General features: G+C 36.6%; 1 protein-coding gene across 1 annotated transcript in view; it reads left to right on the top strand.

Moving 5' to 3' along the window:
* Window positions 1–22,309, top strand: part of ANOS1 (anosmin 1) — a gene marked incomplete at both ends in the record, with an annotated part of 134,887 nt that overhangs the window by 102,907 nt on the left and 9,671 nt on the right. The window contains 2 exons of the mRNA XM_080363923.1: window positions 1,383–1,530; window positions 6,015–6,167. Coding sequence (XP_080220049.1) covers window positions 1,383–1,530; window positions 6,015–6,167 — 301 coding nt within the window. The remainder of the gene's footprint in view (window positions 1–1,382; window positions 1,531–6,014; window positions 6,168–22,309) is intronic.

Raw genomic sequence — 22,309 nt, 5'->3', positions numbered from 1 at the left:
CCAAATGATCTTTAAGGTCCCTTCCAGGCCAAAACACTCTATGATTCTATGTTTCTATGATATTTCAGAGAAAAAGAAGGCTCTTACAATATCTTTCATATTGCTCCTGTCTCATTGTACATTTTCTTTTGCAGCATTTCATGAAACCATACAGCTGTGTCAGTAAGACTCAGACTTCCCCACAGGGCACTCCTGAGGCTGTTGCTAATCAATGGTTCTTTGAATATTATAGCAAGTCTTCTGTCTAAGAACTGAAACTGCAGAAAACTTAAAAAAATAAATTAAAGGTGGAAAAATCTTATATTTTAAAGATCATTGAAGATTGTTTTTACCTGTTCTTTACCTTTAGATGTAGTCTAGTCCAAATAATTTTATAATGAGTTCCATATGAATTAATTCCAGGTAGACATTAAAATAATTTGATTGCGATATTAACACTGTTAATTGAGCATTATAGTCAATGTTATAAATATCTCAGCACAAAGCAAGTTCAAGTAATTGATATGAAATGCTTTTGACAGTCCCTGAAGTGTTAAATATGGCATTATATGGTTATCTTGTTCACTCTGGATTGACTGTCAGACTTCAGAGGCACAAAGTATTCTAAAGAAAACATGTAGTAATGTCTTCTGTCTGAGATAAGGGCAAGAAGGGCATTTTCATAAACATTTTAAAAATGAAGAAGTATAAGAATATTAAGAATATTTGCAATATCATGGGACTTGCCTTAATTTATGGATTATTTACCAAAGAATGATAATCTTACTCTGGTGTTTCCCCATTTAAGATACTTCCATGACAATGGAAACCCTTTTTTTTTATTTTCTGTTTTCCATTCTATAACAGAAGAAAATTTTTACCAATGGGTGCGTTTTTGGTTGTGTTTTGGTTTTGTTTTTTCATTTTTGTTTTCAACAGTTGAAACAAATACAAAATATCAAAAATTGTACTGAATGTTGGATTTTAGCTGTCTTCAGACAGTCTCTAAAAAATATTTTCAATTGCTTTGCTAACACAGAAATTAGAGAATGATAAGTTCATTTTTTTCTGGCTAAAATGATTTTGACATAAGAATAAAACTTGTTACATGTGAAAAAAAAAACCCTTAATTGTGACCTAAACAATAGGTGCTTGTATTTGCCAAGTGTTTGCCAAAATGATGTAAACATCAGGAAGGTTAGTATTTTTAAAATGACACAGAAAAACAGAGTCCAATAAAACATATTTTTTAAAGAAATGTATTTTTGCTCTGTTGAAATTTATATATGAGTTTCCTAATTTCAAAAGAGTAGTGTGCCTAAACTAACACGCCTGCTTTTAATAAGAGCCTGTGTTTCAGTAATACTATAACTACTTTGTTTATTTATTCTTCCCTATTATAGGCCCAAAATTATGTGGTCCTGGAGGGACTCCAACCCAACAGCAACTACAATGTAGAACTGCAGGCAGTAACGCGTTGGGGTCAGATACGCCTGAAAAGTGCTAAGGTTTCTCTTCATTTTAGCACGACTCAGGACACCAGGAATAATAGTGAGTAATTATATTCAAACACCTGAATGCTTTATCTCTTATTTATCTGAAATTTTAATGTTTTTAATGATTTCTCAAATTTAAAAGAATAATTTTCTTAAAGCTTTGTGTTGCATGTCATTGTGATCCTGTATTGGTGAAGCTGAGTAACCTTTTAACATTATATTTCTTATCTAAAAATTGGTGATTGTTTTCACCTAATTCTTTGTCTGAGATCTTATTCACCTGAAATAAGCAAAGGCCGTGAAAATGGAAGTGTTTGTACGACTATGGTGTTAATATTTTTCAAATGCAATATTTTCCAAATGCAATTGCAGCCAGTGGCTGGAATAAAAGCATTTCTGTGTCTTTGTCTTAACTGGACAGTTTTAGCTTACAATGCTTTTCAAAATCCTGACTATATTAAGCAGCAGATTAATTTGGATTCTTGGACCACACAAATATGTATCTGCTATGAACTGATACAAAGCATCAACTCTTCTGTTAGGGAATCTAAAATGCTCCATGCCTGACAAGCAGTGATTTCTCAAAAAATTATTGCACAAATAGGACCCACATTCAAATTAGAGTCTTCAGATCTTTAGATGTCAGGTTATTTCCTGTTAAGATCTTCTTTAAAGCTTCTCATGCTAAGTAATATAATTGAAAAGCAAATCTGAAAGTAAACCGTGATTCGTAGTCTGGATATACATAAAATATTTTAAAGTAATTGTTAGTTGTAAGAGACCTTTATATCTACAGTTGCTTCCCATGTTAACACACCAAGAAGAAAAAGCAGGCCTAAAGATCCTTCTCTTTCCTATGTTAAGCTCATTTTTACTACTTTTTTGTGCCATGTTAAGAGGCAGCAAAGGCCCATATTTTCATCTCTTCAATACACTGGGTCTTTGCTTGAAATCCGTACCACAATATGAGTTTGAATCTCCAGACAATGTAAGGCAAGTTTGAGTTGAATCAGCAGTGAAGTACGATAAGTGAATATAAGAGTTCTGCCCTTTCCATACTGTCCCTCTGAGATTGTACCTGTGCTTTTTGCCATTCCCTAGAACAGTGACCTTGTTTGCAGGATTGTGCATGGTGTCAAAAGCTTCTTTGAATTATCATGTTTAGTTTTCCTTTCTTTTCTATATGCTCACAGGAGATGTAATAGAAGAAAAACTATGGTGGGAACTGGGTATTTAATTCCAGTACACTCAGCCACTAGACTCAACTAGAAGCATATAATTGGTATTTAGGAGATGTTCTCATTTTGCTGGGTGTTTTCCTAAGAATTCTTGTCAGTCTGTGTTTTGATTTGTTTGTTTGTTTGTTTGTTTTCCTGCAAAGCACATTTTATTGGATAAACAAGCAAAAATTCCATTCCCCTCACCCAGCCCTGATCGTTTTGTCTCTTCTGATTAGTAGTTTCACTGAAGTTCTAGATCTCGATGCTAAACTTTAACGTGTTTATTTTTCAGTCCAGTCATCTTGATTGGCATTTCACCAGATGACATCACAGGTCTGAGAAGGATCATATAACCAAGTTTACTTTCCATCAGGTCACAGGAGAAGGCCGGTGCCTGGATTTCACCCAAGTCTGAGACTGGGCTGTGTCCTGGTAACTGGGAGGAAATTCTAGGTGCCATTACACACATCTAGCCCAAGTGACACTGGGCAAACTGTTGAATTTCTTTCCCTGATTTTACTATGAGAATGAATTTTCTCCTCTTGGAAATAGGGATAATTAATCAACCGATGTTTGTCAGGCTAGTCCTGACATTAGGTCAGATCACCATAATCTTTATAACATAATAGTAAATAAAGCATTTCTATGAAATGGAATTCCTCTAAACTGAAGCTGAGTAATTGAGATTGGACTGTGTTGATTTTGGTACCATTCTATACTTACTTACTGTGACAAACCCTTTTGCTGATAGTGCTGTTATCAACTCACCATGGTCTCATGATGGACCGTCTCTCATGGTCTGTATCACCAATGAGAGTGGAAGATTTTTGTTTTACTTCTCCTCTCCAAAAAATTGTGGTTTTTAGAATGTGATGCACATCACTTCTGGATTATTAGTTACAAATCCTCTACTAAACAGAGTTCATTTACCCTATACTTCATATGTGACTTTTGTGGTTTCATTATTTTCTGTCCACTCTGATGGCATCTCTTTCCATGTCATCATCACAGCTAGATTTAAATTCCTTCCAAAATTTTTCTCGGACAATCTGTTCTCTTCTTGATTGTTTTATTTCAAAAAGGAATCCATCAGTAGTTTATGTGAAAGTCTGCAATGTACTGATATCTAATTAGTATAGACTTTGTCATACCTTGTGCTTTATTTCACTTCATTGTGGTGACCTTTTTTGAGTACAAAGTTCATTAATTGCTTTATTGCTTTTTAAACCAGAGTAATACTACACTAATAGCAATATTTTTGTTTTCACGTGTACTTCTAGTATTTGACTGCTATGTTCAAATTATGAACATCCATTTAGTTAACAAGCAGTATTTTCTTTTTAACTGGAAGTCAATCCATGCGAGAGCTACAACACATATTTGTTTTAATAGTAGAGTAATTCAATAATAAGTTTATAGACAAATCTAGGCGTCCTTTCTTTGAGCCTAAACCACTTGTATTACACATTTTAGTATATTCAGACCTTTTTGGACATTTTTTAAATGTGACTAAGTTATAGCTTACACAGAAAAGCACATAAAAACTGCTCCTGGAGGAGATGCAAATTTGTCTTCTGAATCTCACTTAAGTTAGTCAGGTATAGAGCCAGTCCTGGTTGAGGTAGTTTTGAGAATACTCAGAAGCAGATGGAGAAATATGAAAAGGAAAAAAAAAAATATTGCCTGAAATATTATCTAGGACATGACATTCACACCCCCTCTTAATCTGGGGACTTCCATGCCCTTTAGCAAGTACTTCCAGAAACAACATGCCAATTTTGCTGAAGTCCCACTATCAGTTGCTCAACTTTGTCTGGAATTAAGGGGGGTTTTTTAAGTGTCTATTCCTATTTTCAGAATAGAGAGCAGTCCATAACCCGCTGAAGTAATTTAGTTCTACAGACCTCTGTGAGCTTTGACCCTCACCCTCTAGCATTATATTTCCCCACACTCAAAAAACTCTTACCTCACTATATTTGTGTGCTTCACTTCTGGGAAATGCAGCAAGACTCTCGCTCTTGATCTTTATATAGAAATATTCTAAATTGATGTCCTAGTTTTTCTGGAAATGGAGCAGACAAAGAACAGCAAAGTGGAGATTTAGTAAAATTAAAATACTTTAAGTTGATGTATACCTAATAGATTTAACTTTTTACGTCTCTCTGGCGCTTTTAGATTTCCTTTTAAGTAACATGAATATTATGGTTAGCTTGAGAAATAATTTGCTTAAGTTTGATAGTTTTACTTTAATTTAAAACGAAGAAAACTTAGAATTGTATCAGGTTAAGCAAAGAATTGAGGAAGTGAAATAGCCAAAAAGCAAATGGTTTTCAGCAGAAGATGCCTGTAGGGAACAATATTACAGTTTATGTGGCATTCATGTTACTTATTGAAACCTGAGTCTTTCTCTCAAGTATGTAGCTAATAATTTGCCACTTCCTAAGTATTAGAATATTTTCATTTAGGTATATTATTGAATTAAATACAGCTTTTTTGTTAATTTGATGCAAATACCATTCTCTTAATCAGAACTGGTCCATTTGCAAGTGTGTAATGAAAATGCAGTTTGAATCGGCACTGTTGCCTTTTCAGCTGAAAATATCTAGAAACACTGGTAAATATTGATGAACTGTTGCCAAGGGAAATGCTACATGAAGAACATCCCCTTGCCGTTGCTTGTTGGAAACTGGGCACATAACACCAAGGGAATTGCTCGAAGTTAATTCTTCTCTTTCAGTGTTTTCATAAGCATTCACTCTTCACTGTTGGAAACAGGAAAGTGGGCAAGAAAGATCTTTAATCTGACCACAGTGTTCTTGCATAGCTTACCAAAGGACTATATTTACTTTGATGTAATAACCACATGCGGCACTCTGTGGGTTACACTCAATGCCGTCCTTGGGTTTTGTGTTCATTCAAACACTGCACAAATATAAAGACCGTGAGTGATTATACAGAACTACTGCTAGATACTATGCCTGTTTAAAAAGTCCAAGCGTTAACATTTCTTGTTCTTGAGGGCTATAAATACACTCCCTTTCCTTAGTATTCTTCTGAAAATTTACAGAGCATTTTCATAGTAAAATACATTTATTTTTTTCTCTCTCTGCCCAAAATAATTTTTTTGACTGAATTTCAAAAAAATAATATGGTTTTTAACCATTATGAAGAGTTTGTTCTTTATATTAATTTCATTTAGGTAAGGTGCTGAAATAAGAAAATTTGGATTAAAGTATTATTTTCTGAATTTCAGCACTGTTAATATAGTCATTATACTGCACTGTACTTAAATAGTTCCTGATTGTTCTGTGTATTGCAGAGGAACAGACATCTTCTGCTGGGAAATCCCAGAAAGGACTTATAGATCCTTACCCAACATTTCAAAGAAGAAAACCCACTCGTTTTCTTAAAATTGGAACTCCTTTCTATCAGGACAATCAACTCCAGGTCAAAGTCTACTGGAAGAAAACAGGTTTGTCAAATTTTTGTTTCTTTTTTCTTTTTTTTTCTAATGAACTCTTATCAACTGCCTCAGAGTTGTAGAACTTTGATATATTACAATGAACCTCATATAGTCAATCAAAGTTGAATCCTACACCCGTCCTTCCTTCCCTTCACCTTCACAGTAGAATGAAATGTTTCCTCTCCTCTTTGTTTTATGGATGTGTAAATATATGGCAGAGGGAAATGATGTGAATCAACTATCAAAAAATTATAGTCACCCAATCTGGAACATTGAATCCTCCCAGAGGCAATTTCTAGTTAAGTGGAAATTGCTTCCGTAGTTTTAAATAGGGAAGCAGAATTTGGCCTTATGTTCAATGGAGCTTTTGTGGCTGTGAATGTTGTGCCCCTGGAGTGTTGTCGGAGGGTCTCAAGCACACACGGTTCTGGGCAGATTTTCTGCTGATGGCACTACAGTAGCACTTGTGGGACTTTGTCAGCTGAGAAATGAATTAGGAAATAAATATATATAAAAATCATACAGTGGTGTCACAAAAACTAAACCACAAAATTTCAAAGTATAGTGGCTTATGTTAGAGCCACAATAGGCTTTATGCCAAACTTTATCAGTCACCTTGAATTAGAACAGGATGGATAGTTGGCCACAGCCACTGGAAAAATCTTTTAAGTTGGTTTACTGCTATGTTGCGTGCACCTTTCTGTTTTTCAGAAATATGTAACAACAATTTTATGTTAAGTCTTCCACTCTAAAGGAAAATGCCATAAATTTTAAGTGTCTAATCAGATTCAGAAATTAAAAAAGTTTCCTTTCTTGCCCTCTGGGAGCACATAGTTGCTACACATTGCTGCAGCTTAGCCGTAACAGGTTCATATGCTGTTATTTGAAAATGTGCTAGCGCTATTAGTGTTTTAACTTGGAGCAATCTACATGTGTAGCAGTAGCACATGTATAAAAACCATTCAATTTTTGTGTTTGAACTAAAGGGCAACAAAATGGATAATCATATTTTCTTCTGGAATTTTTCGAAGAATTTTAGAAATATTTGAGTTCTTTTGGGTTTAGGTGTATGCCACACCATTCTGATCAAAGAAAGGCTGTATAACCATTCAATTATGCTGTGTAACATAAGAATATATTGCACTTGATGGTGTGAATTGTGAGAGCTATCGTTTGCTTCCTAAAAAGTGCCCACCTTTTTGAATGTTTACCTTTCTACTTTCAAATCAAATGCTTATTCCTCCACAAAATCTGTAAGCTTTGGCTCAGTCTGACTACATACACTTTTTAAATGTTTGTCCCTATCTTGCCTATGCTAGTTTTCTTTTTTCTAGCTTTTCCCATAATATTTCATTTTTGCCTAACTTCATGGAAAGTTGGAATAATTTAAAATTTAAATAAAAGTTAAGACATTTTAAACTGTGAATACTACGTTTACTTAAACATATGGTTTTGGTTATACAAAGTGAGATTTATGTATTCCGAGCTTGGGACTGATCACCTTAAGCTTTAGCCTTCTGAAGTGAGATGTCAGCTCATTGTCAAAGCTCCTTTTATGGTCAAAAAAGGAAAGCAGGTGACTTCTGAAGCAAGTCATCCCACACGGCAGCAGAATCGTTCTCTGAAGATGGCTCTCTTCCTTACTGAGTGCAGAAGGGAGGCCAGATGACTGGGTCGGACTAGACAACTCATTTGTAGAAGGCTTAGAGATGCCTTATGTCTCTCTGTGAGCTGAGGTTCAATTCTCAGCAGTCTGAACTAAAAAAAGTTGAGGGACAGGATTCAAAGATGAGGAAACCATGATGTCTGCCACAGGCATAAGGCAGGGTTGTGCCACTCACAGTCTGCAGGCACGATTCAGCCCAGTGGAACAATCAATCCAACTGCAGCCATTTTTCTGCCAGCCTGTTTCCAGAAGAAAGAACATGTGTCCTGTGACCAAAATGACAACACCCCTAGTGAATTTCATCTTACAGATAATTTTCCAAAGTCACTGTTAGACTTAATGGAAGAAAAATCATGACCAGTACAGCAATATTCTTCCAAAGTAGATGTCTTGAACTAGGTGTTCACTAATTATAATGGTGGTTTAGATATCAAGCTTAAAAGTAGATGTTGCATCATAGGTACCTAAATATTCACATCAAAGTCTGGAGATGAATTCCACCCCGTGTTACATACTTGGAAGTAATATTTGTATTAAATGTTATAAATGCCTGTAAAAGGAAATAAAGTAATTGGGCTTTTCATAGTCGCTCATAGTTTGGAAGTAACAGTGTTTGGAAGTGGTTTAATCTCCAAAATCTTCGAAGACACATATGGCACAGACCTGTTAGAAATGACATGGGTTTACATGCTGTCACCTTGGGCCAGGGGTGGACTAGTTGAGTTCCTAAATTTCTAACTGTACAGCTGACTCATCTTGTATGACTCCATGACATCCAGTTGTAAAAGGGGGACACCCAGAGGTCCATTTTGGGCACATGTTGGGAGCAAGCTGTGTCGCATGCACTAAGATATTTTGGTATATGCCCCAGCCATGCAGTGGAAGATGCCTTCATTAATCTCACAAAATGAACAGTGATAGCAAAGATGTTTGAAAAGGGGCAAAATATGGCTGTTTTTCTTTTCTTTTTTTAAAAGAAAGTATCTGTGTTCTGAGTGACAGCATACGCAGTAACCTAGCAGGAGGCACTGCCTTATGTAGAACTGAATTATAGCCAGTTACCTTCTCCTGAGGAGCCAGCAGCTTCTATGAGCTCTTCTTACAGGAGTTTGGAGGTTATGTAGTACATAGATGAGGTTCTGACTCTAAATTTACTAGTGACAATTTACTTCAGAGCAGATCTGTTCCACCATGCAGGGAACACAGCAGGAGAAGCATATGGGCTGTGTCTTATTTTTACGGAAGACAGCAGTTAGTGGAGCCAGATGCATTGGGCATTGTACCCACATGTCTTTCTTCTTTATGAACTGCACTGTCTCGAGTCATGTTTAAGGGGTTGTAGGAGGTGTAAGAGTGCAACAACTATAATAGAAAATACCGAGAGAGAATTTACCTCAGCCTGCTCTATGGCCTGATGTCTGGGTTATTGCCATTGCAGATAGGCAATCGGAGGTCAAACCCTTCCTGACAGGGAGTTAACCTCTGTGTCTCCCATATGGTGGGTGAAAACAAGAGTCACTATTGATTGCTCTGATCTCATTATTTTTGTAGTTTGCTACTAAATCAATAGGCTTTTTTTTTTGAAACAGGAACACAGCCATTCTATAGTCCTAAATCATAGAATCATGGAGTAGTTTGGATTTGAGGGGACCTTTAGAGGTCATCTAGTCCAACCCCCCTGCAATGAGCAGGGACATCTTCAACTAGATCAGGTTGCTCAGAGCCCTGTCCAGGCTGACCTGGAATGTCTCCAGGGATGGGGCATCTACCACCTCTCTGGGCAACCTGGGCCAGTGGTTCAGCACTCACATCACAAAAAAATTCTTCCTTATATCTAGTCTAGATCTCTCCTCTTTTAGTTTAAAACCATTACCCCTCATCCTATCGCAACAGGCCCTGCTAAAAAGTCTGTCCCCATCTTTCTTATAAACCCCCCTGAAGTACTGAAAGGCCACAGTAAGGTCTCCCTGAAGCCTTCTCTTCTGCAGGCTGAACAACCCCAACTCTCTCAGCCTGTCCTCACAGGAGAGCTGTTCCAGCCCTCTGTTCATTTTTGTGGCCTCCTCTGGACCTTCTCCAACAGGTTCATGTCTCTCCTGTACTGAGGGCTCCAGACTGTGCCTGTAAAACAAAAAGAAATTAAGTAAATATCACAAAATCTTGTGAAATAAGTATACTGATAATGGTGAGAGTTCTCATGATATAAAAAATAATTCAAGAAATATGAGTCTCAAGCTTGAACATATTGGATATTTGTATATTAAGCAAAATTTCAGGTGGTTGTAGGAATCTTCACTTTTTCTGGTTTGATATTCAAGATTTTTTGTACTTTTTGTTCTGGACTTCATGGTCCTAACAAGAGATGGTTGTAGTGGTAATGAATTAAATATGTTATTTAGATTTTAGATTTTTTTTTTTAACATGAAGAAATTTAAAACAGTATGTTGATATATAGTGTCTTTTAACTGTAATGAAAACTTTAACAACAATTAAAACAGAAGTGTCTCACTTTGTAGGAATGTTACTCATTCTCTATAGTAATAGCTGCTCAGAATTTTTTGTTGTATTCCTGAATTCAGTGACCCTACCATTCTACTTAGACCTGAGAATTTATTTTTTTTTTTAATTCTATCCAAAACCAAGATGGCTCCATAGAAGAGTTTTGTACTGCCTCCCAATACTGTAGCATCACAGGACACTATGGATTACAGAAACAGAAGGAAAGACTTGTGTGGATTTCTTGCAGTCTCAGACCACTTAAGAAACACAAATGTGTTCTGAAGGTTGTTTTAGATTATTACTTTATTTTCATTGGTCCTTTTGTTAGCTGATAAATTGTTTTGGTTTTGAATTTGAAACATTTTACTTTGTCTGAAAAAGACAAAATAGAACAGAATTGTAGAATAATTTAAATGGTTTGGAAGGGATCTCTGTAGTTCAGCTGATCCAACCATCTGGTCAAAGTAGAACTAACTCTGAAGTTAAATCAAGCTGTTCAGTCCTATCCCTAAGCCCTCTAACAGATCTTGCTGTTGTTTTCTGAAAAGCAGGAATTTGTCCTTTATGAATACCAGGCTGCAGAGGCTACCTAACAGTTTATTGCATTGTACCTTGGGATTTCCACAAAGTACAATGATGTCTCTTGATATTCAAAGTTAGTTCTTCAATTACTACAAAGAAGACATATTCCGCAGTGTCATTTGTAGGTGTGCCTCATGAAAGCCAGTGAAGGAACACAAGGATGACATCAGGGTTGAAGGTCTTGTTTTTATATCATCCCTCTGAATAGAACTCACCAGACCTCGGTCCTGTGCATCAGCTTCAATAGAAGTGGTGTTGGAAGCAATCACTGGACTGTCTTTATTATACACTAAAGTAATGATTGCTTAGCAGTACTTGGAAACTGAACACAGTGTTTGAGTTGAAGTCTCAGTAAGTGGATGGAAGATCCTGTTGTCCCAAACAAAGGGTTCTGTCACCTGGTGTGCAGAAAAGCCAAATTTAGCACACAGAGATGAGATATTGTTTATTACAGAGTTGCACAAGCCTGGATGCTGGAATGAAGCCAGCATACCAGAAAGTAACAACCGTTATATGCAAAATCTTATCTACTCACGGCAGTCCTACAGAGCCAACTGGTTACACGTTTGCATACTGGTTACATAATGATTTTAGCGTACAATGAGCAACGTTCATCTAAAGGACACTTTATCCAACAGTCTTCAGATATGTGCTAAAGCAAGACTCAACTACTTGTGCAGGCTTCAAAATATCTAAAGCTGCAAGGTCAGTCTCTCTGATTAGGGTGTTTTGAAAATCACTCTTACCTTTGTCAGACTGACCTAAAACTGAAGGGATTTACATATCTTTAGGTTAGAAATTGCAGGCGGGATTCATTCTTTTAAGTGATAATGACAACAATCCTATTTCCATATATACGCATCATAATGCGCTGCAGTTTGGTAGCAGGAAAGACTGATCTAGGCCTGTTCTTTAAGCATCATTTCTTAAGTCCCATTAGCTTCAGTAAGCATATGGCATGAAAGGAATGTAGTATCTGGACTTTACATTAAAATAAATCTCTTTCTGAAATAATTTTTCAATTTGAATGCTTTGGTATGATGGCAATAATAACTTTGCTTCAGGATGTATGCTAGCAAAAATAACTCCACAGTTCAAGCAGTACAAGGTGCTTAGCAAATGCACATAATTTTGCTAGACAGAGTCATCACAAAAGCAGATTGTAATTATATGAATACAACAGCTTCTTTCTGAAAGAAGAAAATTTCTTTCACTTGGTGCCTTTGACTTAGGCTTGGGATTAGAGAAACACAGTACATTCCTTCAACAGCATGAATCTCGCTTTTGTAAACAAAACTAAGAACTTGCTTGTGGCCAGAGTTTTTGGCCATCTTGACTGTGTGAAATTAGAAATTATGTGCTATTTATGTCAAATAGTAGAATCAACTTAAACAAATCACTTTTAACTCCTTGGTGCTGGAGTCACAGAGTACCATCCATTACCAAGAACGGATGCCGTCTGAACCCCCTACTTAAAAGGATTAGCTACTTAGGATAATTCAGATCCTTAGTATCTCATGTGGTAATCAAGACTGAAAGTGTGAAAATAAAAAGTTCCTTATATTTACTCTGTTCCCTAGTGATTTGACAACTAGAGAGCTGAGTTTTGGGACTTCAGCTGAGCAGCCTTCAAGTTGCTGCAAATTTGTGTATGAAAATGAGATATTTTCCATAGACAGAATGAAAAAAAAAATTATTATCTCATTGCATCAATTCTCATCACTTACTGCGATAATTATAATACATGAAAATATTAGAATGTAATTTAGTATGATAATTCCTTTTCAAAGCAACATGACACAATAATATTTTTGAAGCCATTGCTCTGCCTTCACTACCATTTCCTTAGCGGCTCTTACTTGAGTACAATGTAACTTTCTTTGCACAGGTAAAGCTTTAGTTTCCTTCACTTTTCTTTGAATGAAGTCTATGTGCATTTATATCCCCCTGTTTAAATTAAACATTTAAAGTACTCCTAGATATTTAAAATCAATATATCTGCCCCTTGATTTTGCTTAAAAAGACAAATATTTAAAATGCATTAAGACTTGGCTTCAGGCTTCATTCTTTGTGTTTCTGGTAAATGCTAAAGCAGAAAGGCAGGGAGAGGCAAAGAATCTTCCATTGTCTGATAAATCAACCAAACAAGAATAATGAATTAAATTACAGGGAAGAATAAAATGCAAGGCAAGGCAAAGCAAACAGAAAACTACCATGCATGCTTTTAAAACCAGGTCTTAGGAAAACAAAATTAACTTTCACTTAGTTCAGGGAGATAAATGAAGTGGCCGTACATGCTGACTCTGTTTGCAGTAAGGTATTTCATATGGCAAGTTTTAAAATAATTGAAAGCTTTCCCTCTGTTATCCAATGGATCTTTTTCACAGAGCTAGAGTTATTGAAGCTGACAAAACCCTTCAATACCAGGGGAATTTCTAGCTGTTATTGTAAAGAATTCAGTAGTTGCTTAACACTAAGGAATTATTTAGTTTAGTACTAACTGTTGCACTAGGAAGATCAGTGTTTGAGCAGCTGGCTATTTTCTAATCATCAATATTTAAGCAGTAAAATATTTGTGCTTGAAGGTGTCACTGTGTCCAGATGGTTCTTTCAACAAGACCTCACTGTTTATTATAGTGACATATACACCAATATATTGCTCTCATACTTCCATGCGAATACAGAGACATTGGCTCAGGAGAAGTTGATTGTTTGAGTATGCATAATGTACATTTGCATTTAGGGATTTAATTAGTAAAGCTGGCCCCAAGCACAGGAATCTTCAACGAGATCTCCTCTTTAGAAGTTCACCAGTAGACATTGCATAACTTGCTTTTCCATGTGTGCTACAGCTGACTCAGCTGCCTGTATCCTATGGGCTTCCCCAGCATCCTTCCTGGGGAGACGTGTAATTCTGTCAGCTTTAACTGCTGTGGGAAATTATTCCAGAGTTAAAAGAATATCCTGTCAGAAGCATCCTCTGTGCGGTTCCTACTCCTCTGTAACTTTGCCTTACGTAAATGTAATGTAGTTCCAGGAAAAATGTCTTCGCTGTTTTTCTGCCTACAGAGCATGAAAAGGAAAGCTTCTGACCCTCTCCAGTTATGTTTGTTGTACTTTATAAACTTACTACAGGACTTGGACTATTTGATTTGCTTTTGGCTTATGTCCAAATGTGAAGTGCTAACAATACTTAAAATATTGCTGGTGTGAGTCATGAAAAACATCAACAACAAATAATAAAGTCTGGTAGAGCAAACAGTGTGCAACTTCTCAAATAGTCTGCAATTGATTAGTGGGACAAATAGTAAAGTTTTAAAATCACATTTACGATAGCGGCAGCCTCTGTGGCATCTCCCCTGCAGATGAGACAATACTGGGGAGTCTTTTCAATGGCACATTTTACTGCACTTCTTCATGTTTCCACAGGCAACAAAAAAACATCACTGGTTGCCTTTGACTTGTTTCCAAACCTCCATACCTTTCAGGGTAGGTGGCTAAAGCTCTTGGTATGAGAAACTTAGGGGCAATTCTGTCCAACGATTAATCCCAGGAATGTAATTGGAACTGATTCAAAGTCTGCCAGGAAATTAAATATCAGAAGCCAAATCAGAACTTACACACTGTTGTCCCAGAGCTCAGACAACACAGAGACTGATTTTGCTTAGCAGGAACCCACTGTTGTCTGCTGAAGGCAGTTTGTGGCTGTACGAGACTGGTTTTGTCCAGAATATTCACCAGACTATAATAGTTCTACACTTCGTATGGCTGATCCACTTACTGCTTCATTTTAAAATGTACATAGGGTATGCTGTTCCCAAGCCCTCAGTATGACCTGAATCATACACCAGAACACCTGTAATAATTGTGAAAATGTATTTAATTTGACTTAATCTATGCATTTAAAATAAGTTGTCTTTTTATTCTTAAACTTAATAACCAAGTACAAATTTGAGCTTGATTTCTTTTGAACTTACATTAAAAGATCAAATAGAAATGTAATTGCAAATTACCTAGTTCATGAGTGCAATCCAAAGATAGACCATCATTATGTGGGATGAGTACCTGCAGCCTGCAGAGGCACTTTCAATGTCTCCTTGGGATATAATTTATCAAGACTTAACTCACTTCAAGGCATTGAAAAAATTAACTGGCCAGCTAATACGTTGAAACTGAGCAGCTAATAAATAGACTCTAACCTGATTTTTAATTCTTCAGGAAAAAATGTTTTCAAACCCAGCATTTTTATATTCCTTCAGTAAAATTTGTCTACCCAGGACACAGCTTTCTGCATTTGTTAGTTATTGAATATGACCACAACCTATAGAGTTAATTATTAACAACAAATACAGAATTTTATTTTTATGCAGAATTTTATATATATAATGTCTCTAAGATTGTTAATGTCAATGTCTGTTGTTAGGCAGTCTGAATCACTGAGGGATACAATGAGAAGCTTCTTACCACCCAGTTCTTCCTCTCCTTTCCCCAGACTGTATCACTAGGTCACATTCAATCAAAGCTTTATCTTAAATGCTTACACTACTATACTTGGAGCAGTCCTGCCATTTAAACTGTCAGTAAAAAGATACTGAGGTACTGCACAGTTTAGCAAGATACTTTTCATCATTTCTGGGCCAATAACAGCTCATGAGTGCTCTCTTAGCCTGACCAAGTTCTGAGGTAAAATATTTAGCTTCTGATCTAGAGGAGGTTAAACTATCAGCAGAAAGTCATCATGCTCATGGTGAAGGTTGTTTAAACTAACAAGTGGCCTCTTGTGAATTGGGTCAATTTTCCTCCAGATGCCTCTTTTTAACCTGTATTGTTTAATTAGCCTAGTTTATTTGGTGGCCATAAAACCAGTTGCATAAATACTACAGACAGGGAAGGAAACTGGACTCTTTGAATAAGTAGCTAGGGTTGGCAGGAAAGACACTAAAAAAGGCTATCTGACACTGAAATTATAATCTAAATTTAAAGATGTCACATGTATGCAGTTGATGAATTATAACTTCTTAAACATCGGTCACTTTTACTCCTATGACCATTAACCTAATATAAAAATTTCCATAGTAGTCTAGACCAAGGGTCCATCCAAACAGGTTTTCTGTTCTTGTCCGTGGCTAAAACAAAATCCAAAGGTACATAAGAAGAGAGAAAGCATGTAGCTTGTGCAGATTATTGTCCCAACTTCAGACAACTTATAAGTCATGTGATTTCCTGAGCCCAATGTGATTTTATTATATTTATTCACTTATGATACATTTATCTTCCACTATAATACCCGGTGTCCCATCAGGGTCACATAAATTTAAGGCGTCTGAAATACCCCAGGTTATGGTGTTCCAGAGTTTTAAATGCTTGTTCTATGAAAAACCACATATTTTAATTTGCTTTGAGGCCACTTGTTCCAGCTTACTGGATACTGGATACTTAGTCTTACATTGGAGATGCAGAAGAGAGTGAAGTTCTGTTTGCCCTGTCTTTATGCACATGACTTTGTAGGTATTTAACCTGGTTTTACTCTGTTCTTTTTCCCGTAGACTCGGTAGTCTTAAACTGCAGATTTAGAAACTGCATATTCATGCCATTACCTTTATGAGTAACAGTTCAGCAAAGCAACATCCTGATATGGCATGCCAGGATGCATGCCATGAAAGTCCAGCTTTGGAACTTGGTGGAGCATTGGCCGTGTGTGCAAACCCACCTGTATGGCGTTTGCCTAGGGTATGAGACAGAAGGGAGCAAGCGCATCTCTGCGTCATTCCCCGTGTGGAGTTAGGGGTAAGCTGGGTCTGTACCTTGACTCTGGAATTGGGAGGGACTCTCAGATTACCTAGCTTCAATGTAGCCTCCCCACCTAAATTAATGTCCAGACTTAATAAATTTACACAGAGGGCTAATGATGCAATACCTAGTGACAGTTTCAATAGATGTATAACCATAGTGAGCCTTGGACTTGTTTGTTTGTTCATTTTTCATGGAATTCAGGTTTTGGGGTGCTTAGATTCCTTTGAAAATCTGGCTATGAGGGAGTAATGTAGGAAGCTTCTATTCAGGCGACAAGCAGCTATTGTGAGACTTGGAGCCTACAAGAGACAGATTTCCATGTAACAGAAAACCAGAATGATATACTGTTGAACTCACTTTGTGTAGGATGTTATGTGTGGGAAAAGGAGTGAGGGTAGAGGTAATCTGTCTTAGAGATGATCCCAAACTTAAATCCCTCAACATAAACATCTTTAAACTTTGAGGCTTCCTAGATCTAGATATGGACATGAATAAATGTGGCACAGGCCTGTCTTTAAATTACACAGTAATTGTTAATATCGTTTTTGGAAAGGCTTGTCATTGCATTATATAAAGAATGTGTTCTATAGAAAGAAAGTTTGTTTTAAATGGCATGATGTGAGAAACAAAATCTTTGTGATTTAAACAATAACTGCTTATATTGCATCTAAGAACAGGAAACAGTATAGTTTGCCTTGTTAGGAATTGTTTATTGAATTAAGTTTAAATGTCAACTGAGGCTTTCAGTGTTTATTTTAGTCATACTACTTGAATAGGTGATTATTAAAAAGTTAATTTTCTCAGATGTGTCATTAATACCATCAATTTCATAACCAAATATTTTTGGGGTTTTTTTTCTTCTGGCCTTTTTTTTATACCACTGGGTGAATCAGTGCACAGGCAGCTAAAGAGCCAGAGCTGGTTTAATGTCATTTTTTAAGAGAACCTACCTAAAATGCCTGAGACAGAACACATTGACAACATAGTCATTACAGAGAAAAGAGGAGTGCAGAGAGGCTCACAATGCATTAGCTCATTGGTGCAGCATTTTATCATTAATTGAGGATAAATTGTGTTTACCTTTGTATCCTAAGGCTGATAACTCACTTTGCATTTGCTCAACCACCATGAGTAAAATAACACTTGGTATTCTATCATTTCTTGTCCTATCACATTGGCAAGAAATGCCATGATTCAGGGAGGCATGGAATGGCATGTGAACCAATAGGTGAATAAATAGATGTTATGATCAAATACTGACTGAGATAAAGTTCTGTATCTCTTCAGTACACTGAAGTATTCCTTCCCAAACTGTTCTTCAGTCATGCTGATATTACAATGCAACAAGTCACATGCGGATCACTTCATACTATTTGTGTCTTCAAAACTGAAGTAACTAGTAGTAAATAACACTGCTTCATTTATTCACTTGGATTTTGCCCATATTTAAGCCTCCCCTGCATTTTTTTCACAACCTCTCCAGCAACCGAGTTTTAGCAGAAAATGTGTTTATGGAAACATGAGTATCGTAGAACTCTCTGTTGACATGGAGAATAACTGTGGCCTCATAAACAGATGAGCACAATCATGAAAGAGCAGAATACACTTCATTATATTGTATCTCAACTATTTGCATAATAGTTCTTGGTGTGGAAATACAGGCAGGTTATGCTGCAGAGCAAACACTGCAGCTCATCCTGCCAGAACAGTGGGTTGGAAGCAGCGCTGTGTTGCATTAGATCTGCAGCAGAAAAGGTGAATCAGGGGCTGCGTACTGGGAGAAGATAGGGCAGGAACATTACAGGAAGCCTTTGACTTGTACACATCTTCAGGCACTTATGAAACAGTAAAATATTTTTCTTCATGCAAGACATCATACAATCATACATTTCACCATTTACCATAGTTACTGTTACATTCACCATAGCATGGCTATGAGAAAAACCATTTTTGTCCTGGATAGTGTGCTGTTTGATGCACAGTTTATACAGAGCTCCCCAAAATCATACTATAACTTGGCTGTAGTTATTAATGAAGCTTGTAGATACTGAGACATGACCTTCATGGGCCCTGAGCTGATTCTGCTCTGTGCTGTGATATTAAATATAAAATCTTTACCCCTTTCTATAGCCTATTTTTAGAGCAGTAATACTGCGAGACACATGATCCAGAAAGGAAATTACTTAATTTTGCTATATTTCCTTCTTCCTATTAGTGTAAGACAATCAAAGACATATTCAAGACCATCTTTTAACTATAATTTATATGGTCATTAGTGTCTTGATCTTTGTGAGTACTAAAATTTCTGACCTGATGCATTAGCTACTCTTAACTATAGAAGTCAACACGACTGTTCATATGTTTAAGTACATTGTTGAATCAGGGCCAGAGTGCTTGGAAGCTTGTAAGATCAACCTTGCAATATGAGAAGAAAAACAAAAACCATGTGGCCAATTACAAATAATTATTGCATTTTGCTGTATGAAATATCAGGTTAACAATATATAATTATTTCAAAGGCTTAGCTACATGCAGAACAAATAGTTTCAGTAATTTTCTTACTGAATAGCTTCACAGTCTCCTTATGGCATTCTGTTTGAAGAAAGGTTAGGTTTGAATGAGGACAACAGGTTTACGTATGGCTAATTATCTTCCAAACTTTGATAACACCTTTTGACATACAGCTAGCATATTAATTATATGTATCTATTTTGGAGTGAATCAGTTTGCTGAGGTAACTTGGCAAAAATTACAGAACACCATTCACATACTCATTTGACATATGCTTGTTATTTATATTAAATTGATACTATTGTACTGCCAGGTAAAGGTGTTCATATAAATATGTCTTATTTTATAATCTTTACTTTTTTACCACATTTTATTCTGATAGAAAAATCTATCAGATGCTGCTTGTTAATTACTTCAAATCCTGTCATGATACAGAAATCAGCTTGATGTTACTGACTGTTTTGATGCAACCATTTTTATTGTAATTAAACCTTAATTTGAGCTGCTTTTGTTGAACAAGTCTGCTCTGAAATCTTGTTTTCCAGCAAATACCATCTGATTTTTCGTCCTGATGAGTTCTTGTAATATGGTTGCCTGCATAACAGTTTTGTCGCAGCCAGCATTAATCGGCATTTTTATACCGAATTGTAGACATCTACCATCCAACAACCATCCATCAAACAATAACATAGGACTATAGAGCTGAAATATTTTTACAGGGTGGACCATTATCATTAGCACCACTCAACAGGGGTGGGACAGAGATAAGGAGACATGAAGTGCTTTGCCTGAAGACCTTCAGCAAACCAGGGAGAGAACTAGACTCATTACTCAGAACAGTCTGCTGTAATTTATGTGCTGTGGATCATAGGGATGCAAAGAAATACATACATCTTAAATCTGTTTACCTGGTCTCATGTAGTAATAGTAGGTTGTTGTCGTTCGTTAGCATTGGGTTGTGTGAACAAACTTCACTGGTGTTCCTGCCCATGCTGTGCCAGTTTTCTAGCTACAAAGCAGACTTCATTTCCTCATGGTTGTCAAGTTGGCACCCTTTTGCAACAATAAATGTGATATAAAGCAGAAAAAAGTATTTGAAGGAAAGAAAGATGCTGTCTGCAGTTACATGGTAGAAAAAAACCAACACATTAGATTAAATTATTCACATGGCTGGCAGTAATGGAAATGTACAGCAGAACAGAAATGTGGAAAAAGTTGGCAAAGGTGAGGAAAAGATATTACTTTTTTATTTAGCTTATTAGTTTATTTTCAATAAACTGAAGAACTATTTAAATCAGAAACTCCAGCTATGAAAAGCTGCACAGTTACCTGGCTTTGTACTGGGTGATTTTTCTGAATGGGTCTCGAGTTTCAAATTCTGTGGGGAGATTATGAGATTTAGCAAATGTAAAATGTGGATCTAGGGTATTCCTATTAACCGTCATGCAGCCATGACTTCAGATATGTTGCAGAATTTTAAACAAAACTTTTCAATCTAAGATGCTTCAATTGTGCATATGAACCTAAACTTTTTGAAGTGGCAAGCAAATACATTTGACATTGGCATTAATGGGATTCTTAGCTGCTTTTACAGCTTAAAGCTACAGAACGAATGTACATTTCCCCCTTAAAAAATCTGAAATATATTTACTTATTTTAATTGAAATGGAACTAAAGAGTTTAGGTTGGGGAGGGGGAGAAAGAAGATAAATCTGGCCAACAACATCTTCATAAACACAACAGATAGAGAGATATCTTTGTGGAGATACTCATATGGAATTAAAGGCTTTTTTGGGTGAAACATTGAAAGGAGGGAATCAAAACAGAAATCTTTTCAACACACTTTAGAGCATGCCATGATCAATATATTTCTAGTTAGAGCTTTAAGATTTCCGTCCAACATACCCTTGCATAGCCTTGTCCAGTAAAACAGCTAAGCATATATGGAATTTTAAGAACATGCTCATGTGATGTCTGTGATAGGAATATTTTCTTAAGACTAGGAACTCATTTTATATTTCAGAAAATTTAGTCTAAAATTCATAACCAAAATAATTACCATTAGGTTTTAGTTTATTTGGGAGGATTATTTTTCTGCAACTGTCTGAAACATCAAGAAATCTTTAGCTTGAGCACCTGAAGGTTGTATCCATGACAGTTACTTTACAGCGATTTTTTAAGTAATTAAGTATTTTTTTCTGGTTTGCTTTTTTTTGCTTTTCTTTTTAAATAAGCTCGGGAATAAAAGTAATCGTTTGAATAAGCTGTCTGCTGTAACAGTCCTTTAAGGAGTTTACTTAAATGATTATTATGTTGACTAATTTCACAAGCTTAGAGCTGCTCAATTGAGTGCTAGTGCTTGGCATCTCCTTCAAGTTCAGTGTTTCTATGCAAATATTTTGAGTTCTGGGAAGGATGAATGCTTACTGTTTGTGCAAGAATCAGTCTTTTTAGTGTTAAATGGTATACATTCTAAACATGAGAACAATGACGTTTAAAGCTTTATAAAGAGTTATAGTTCATAGTACAGAATCAAGAATACTCCAAGCTGTTAAGGTGGAGATTACCACACAGTATCACAGTATGTTTGGGATTGGAAGGGACCTCAAAGATCATCTAGTCCAGTCCCCCTGCTGGAGCAGGAACGCCTAGGTGAGGTCGCACAGGAGTGTGTCCAGGCGGGTTTTGAATGTCTCCAGAGAAGGAGACTCCACAACCCCCCTGGGCAGCCTGTTCCAGTGCTCTGGCACCCTCACTGAGAAGAAGTTTTTTCTCAAATTTAAGTGGAACCTCTTGTGTTCCAGCTTGATCCCATTACCCTTTGTCTTATCATTGTTTGCCACCGAGAAGAGTCTGGCTCCATCCTCGTGGCACTCACCCTTTATATATTTATAAACATTAATAAAGTCACCCCTCAGTCTCCTCTTCTCCAGACTAAAGAGACCCAGTTCCCTCAGCCTTCCCTCATAAGGGAGATGCTCCACTCCCTTAATCATCTTTGTTGCCCTGTGCTGGACCCTCTCCAGCAGTTCCCTGTCCTTCTTGAACTGAGGGGCCCAGAACTGGACACCATATTCCAGATGTGGTCTCACCAGGGCAG

The sequence above is a fragment of the Nesoenas mayeri genome, assembly GCF_963082525.1.
Source record: "Nesoenas mayeri genome assembly, chromosome: 1".
NCBI classification, from domain to species: Eukaryota; Metazoa; Chordata; class Aves; order Columbiformes; family Columbidae; genus Nesoenas; species Nesoenas mayeri.
This window is presented reverse-complemented; position numbering and strand designations above follow the sequence as displayed.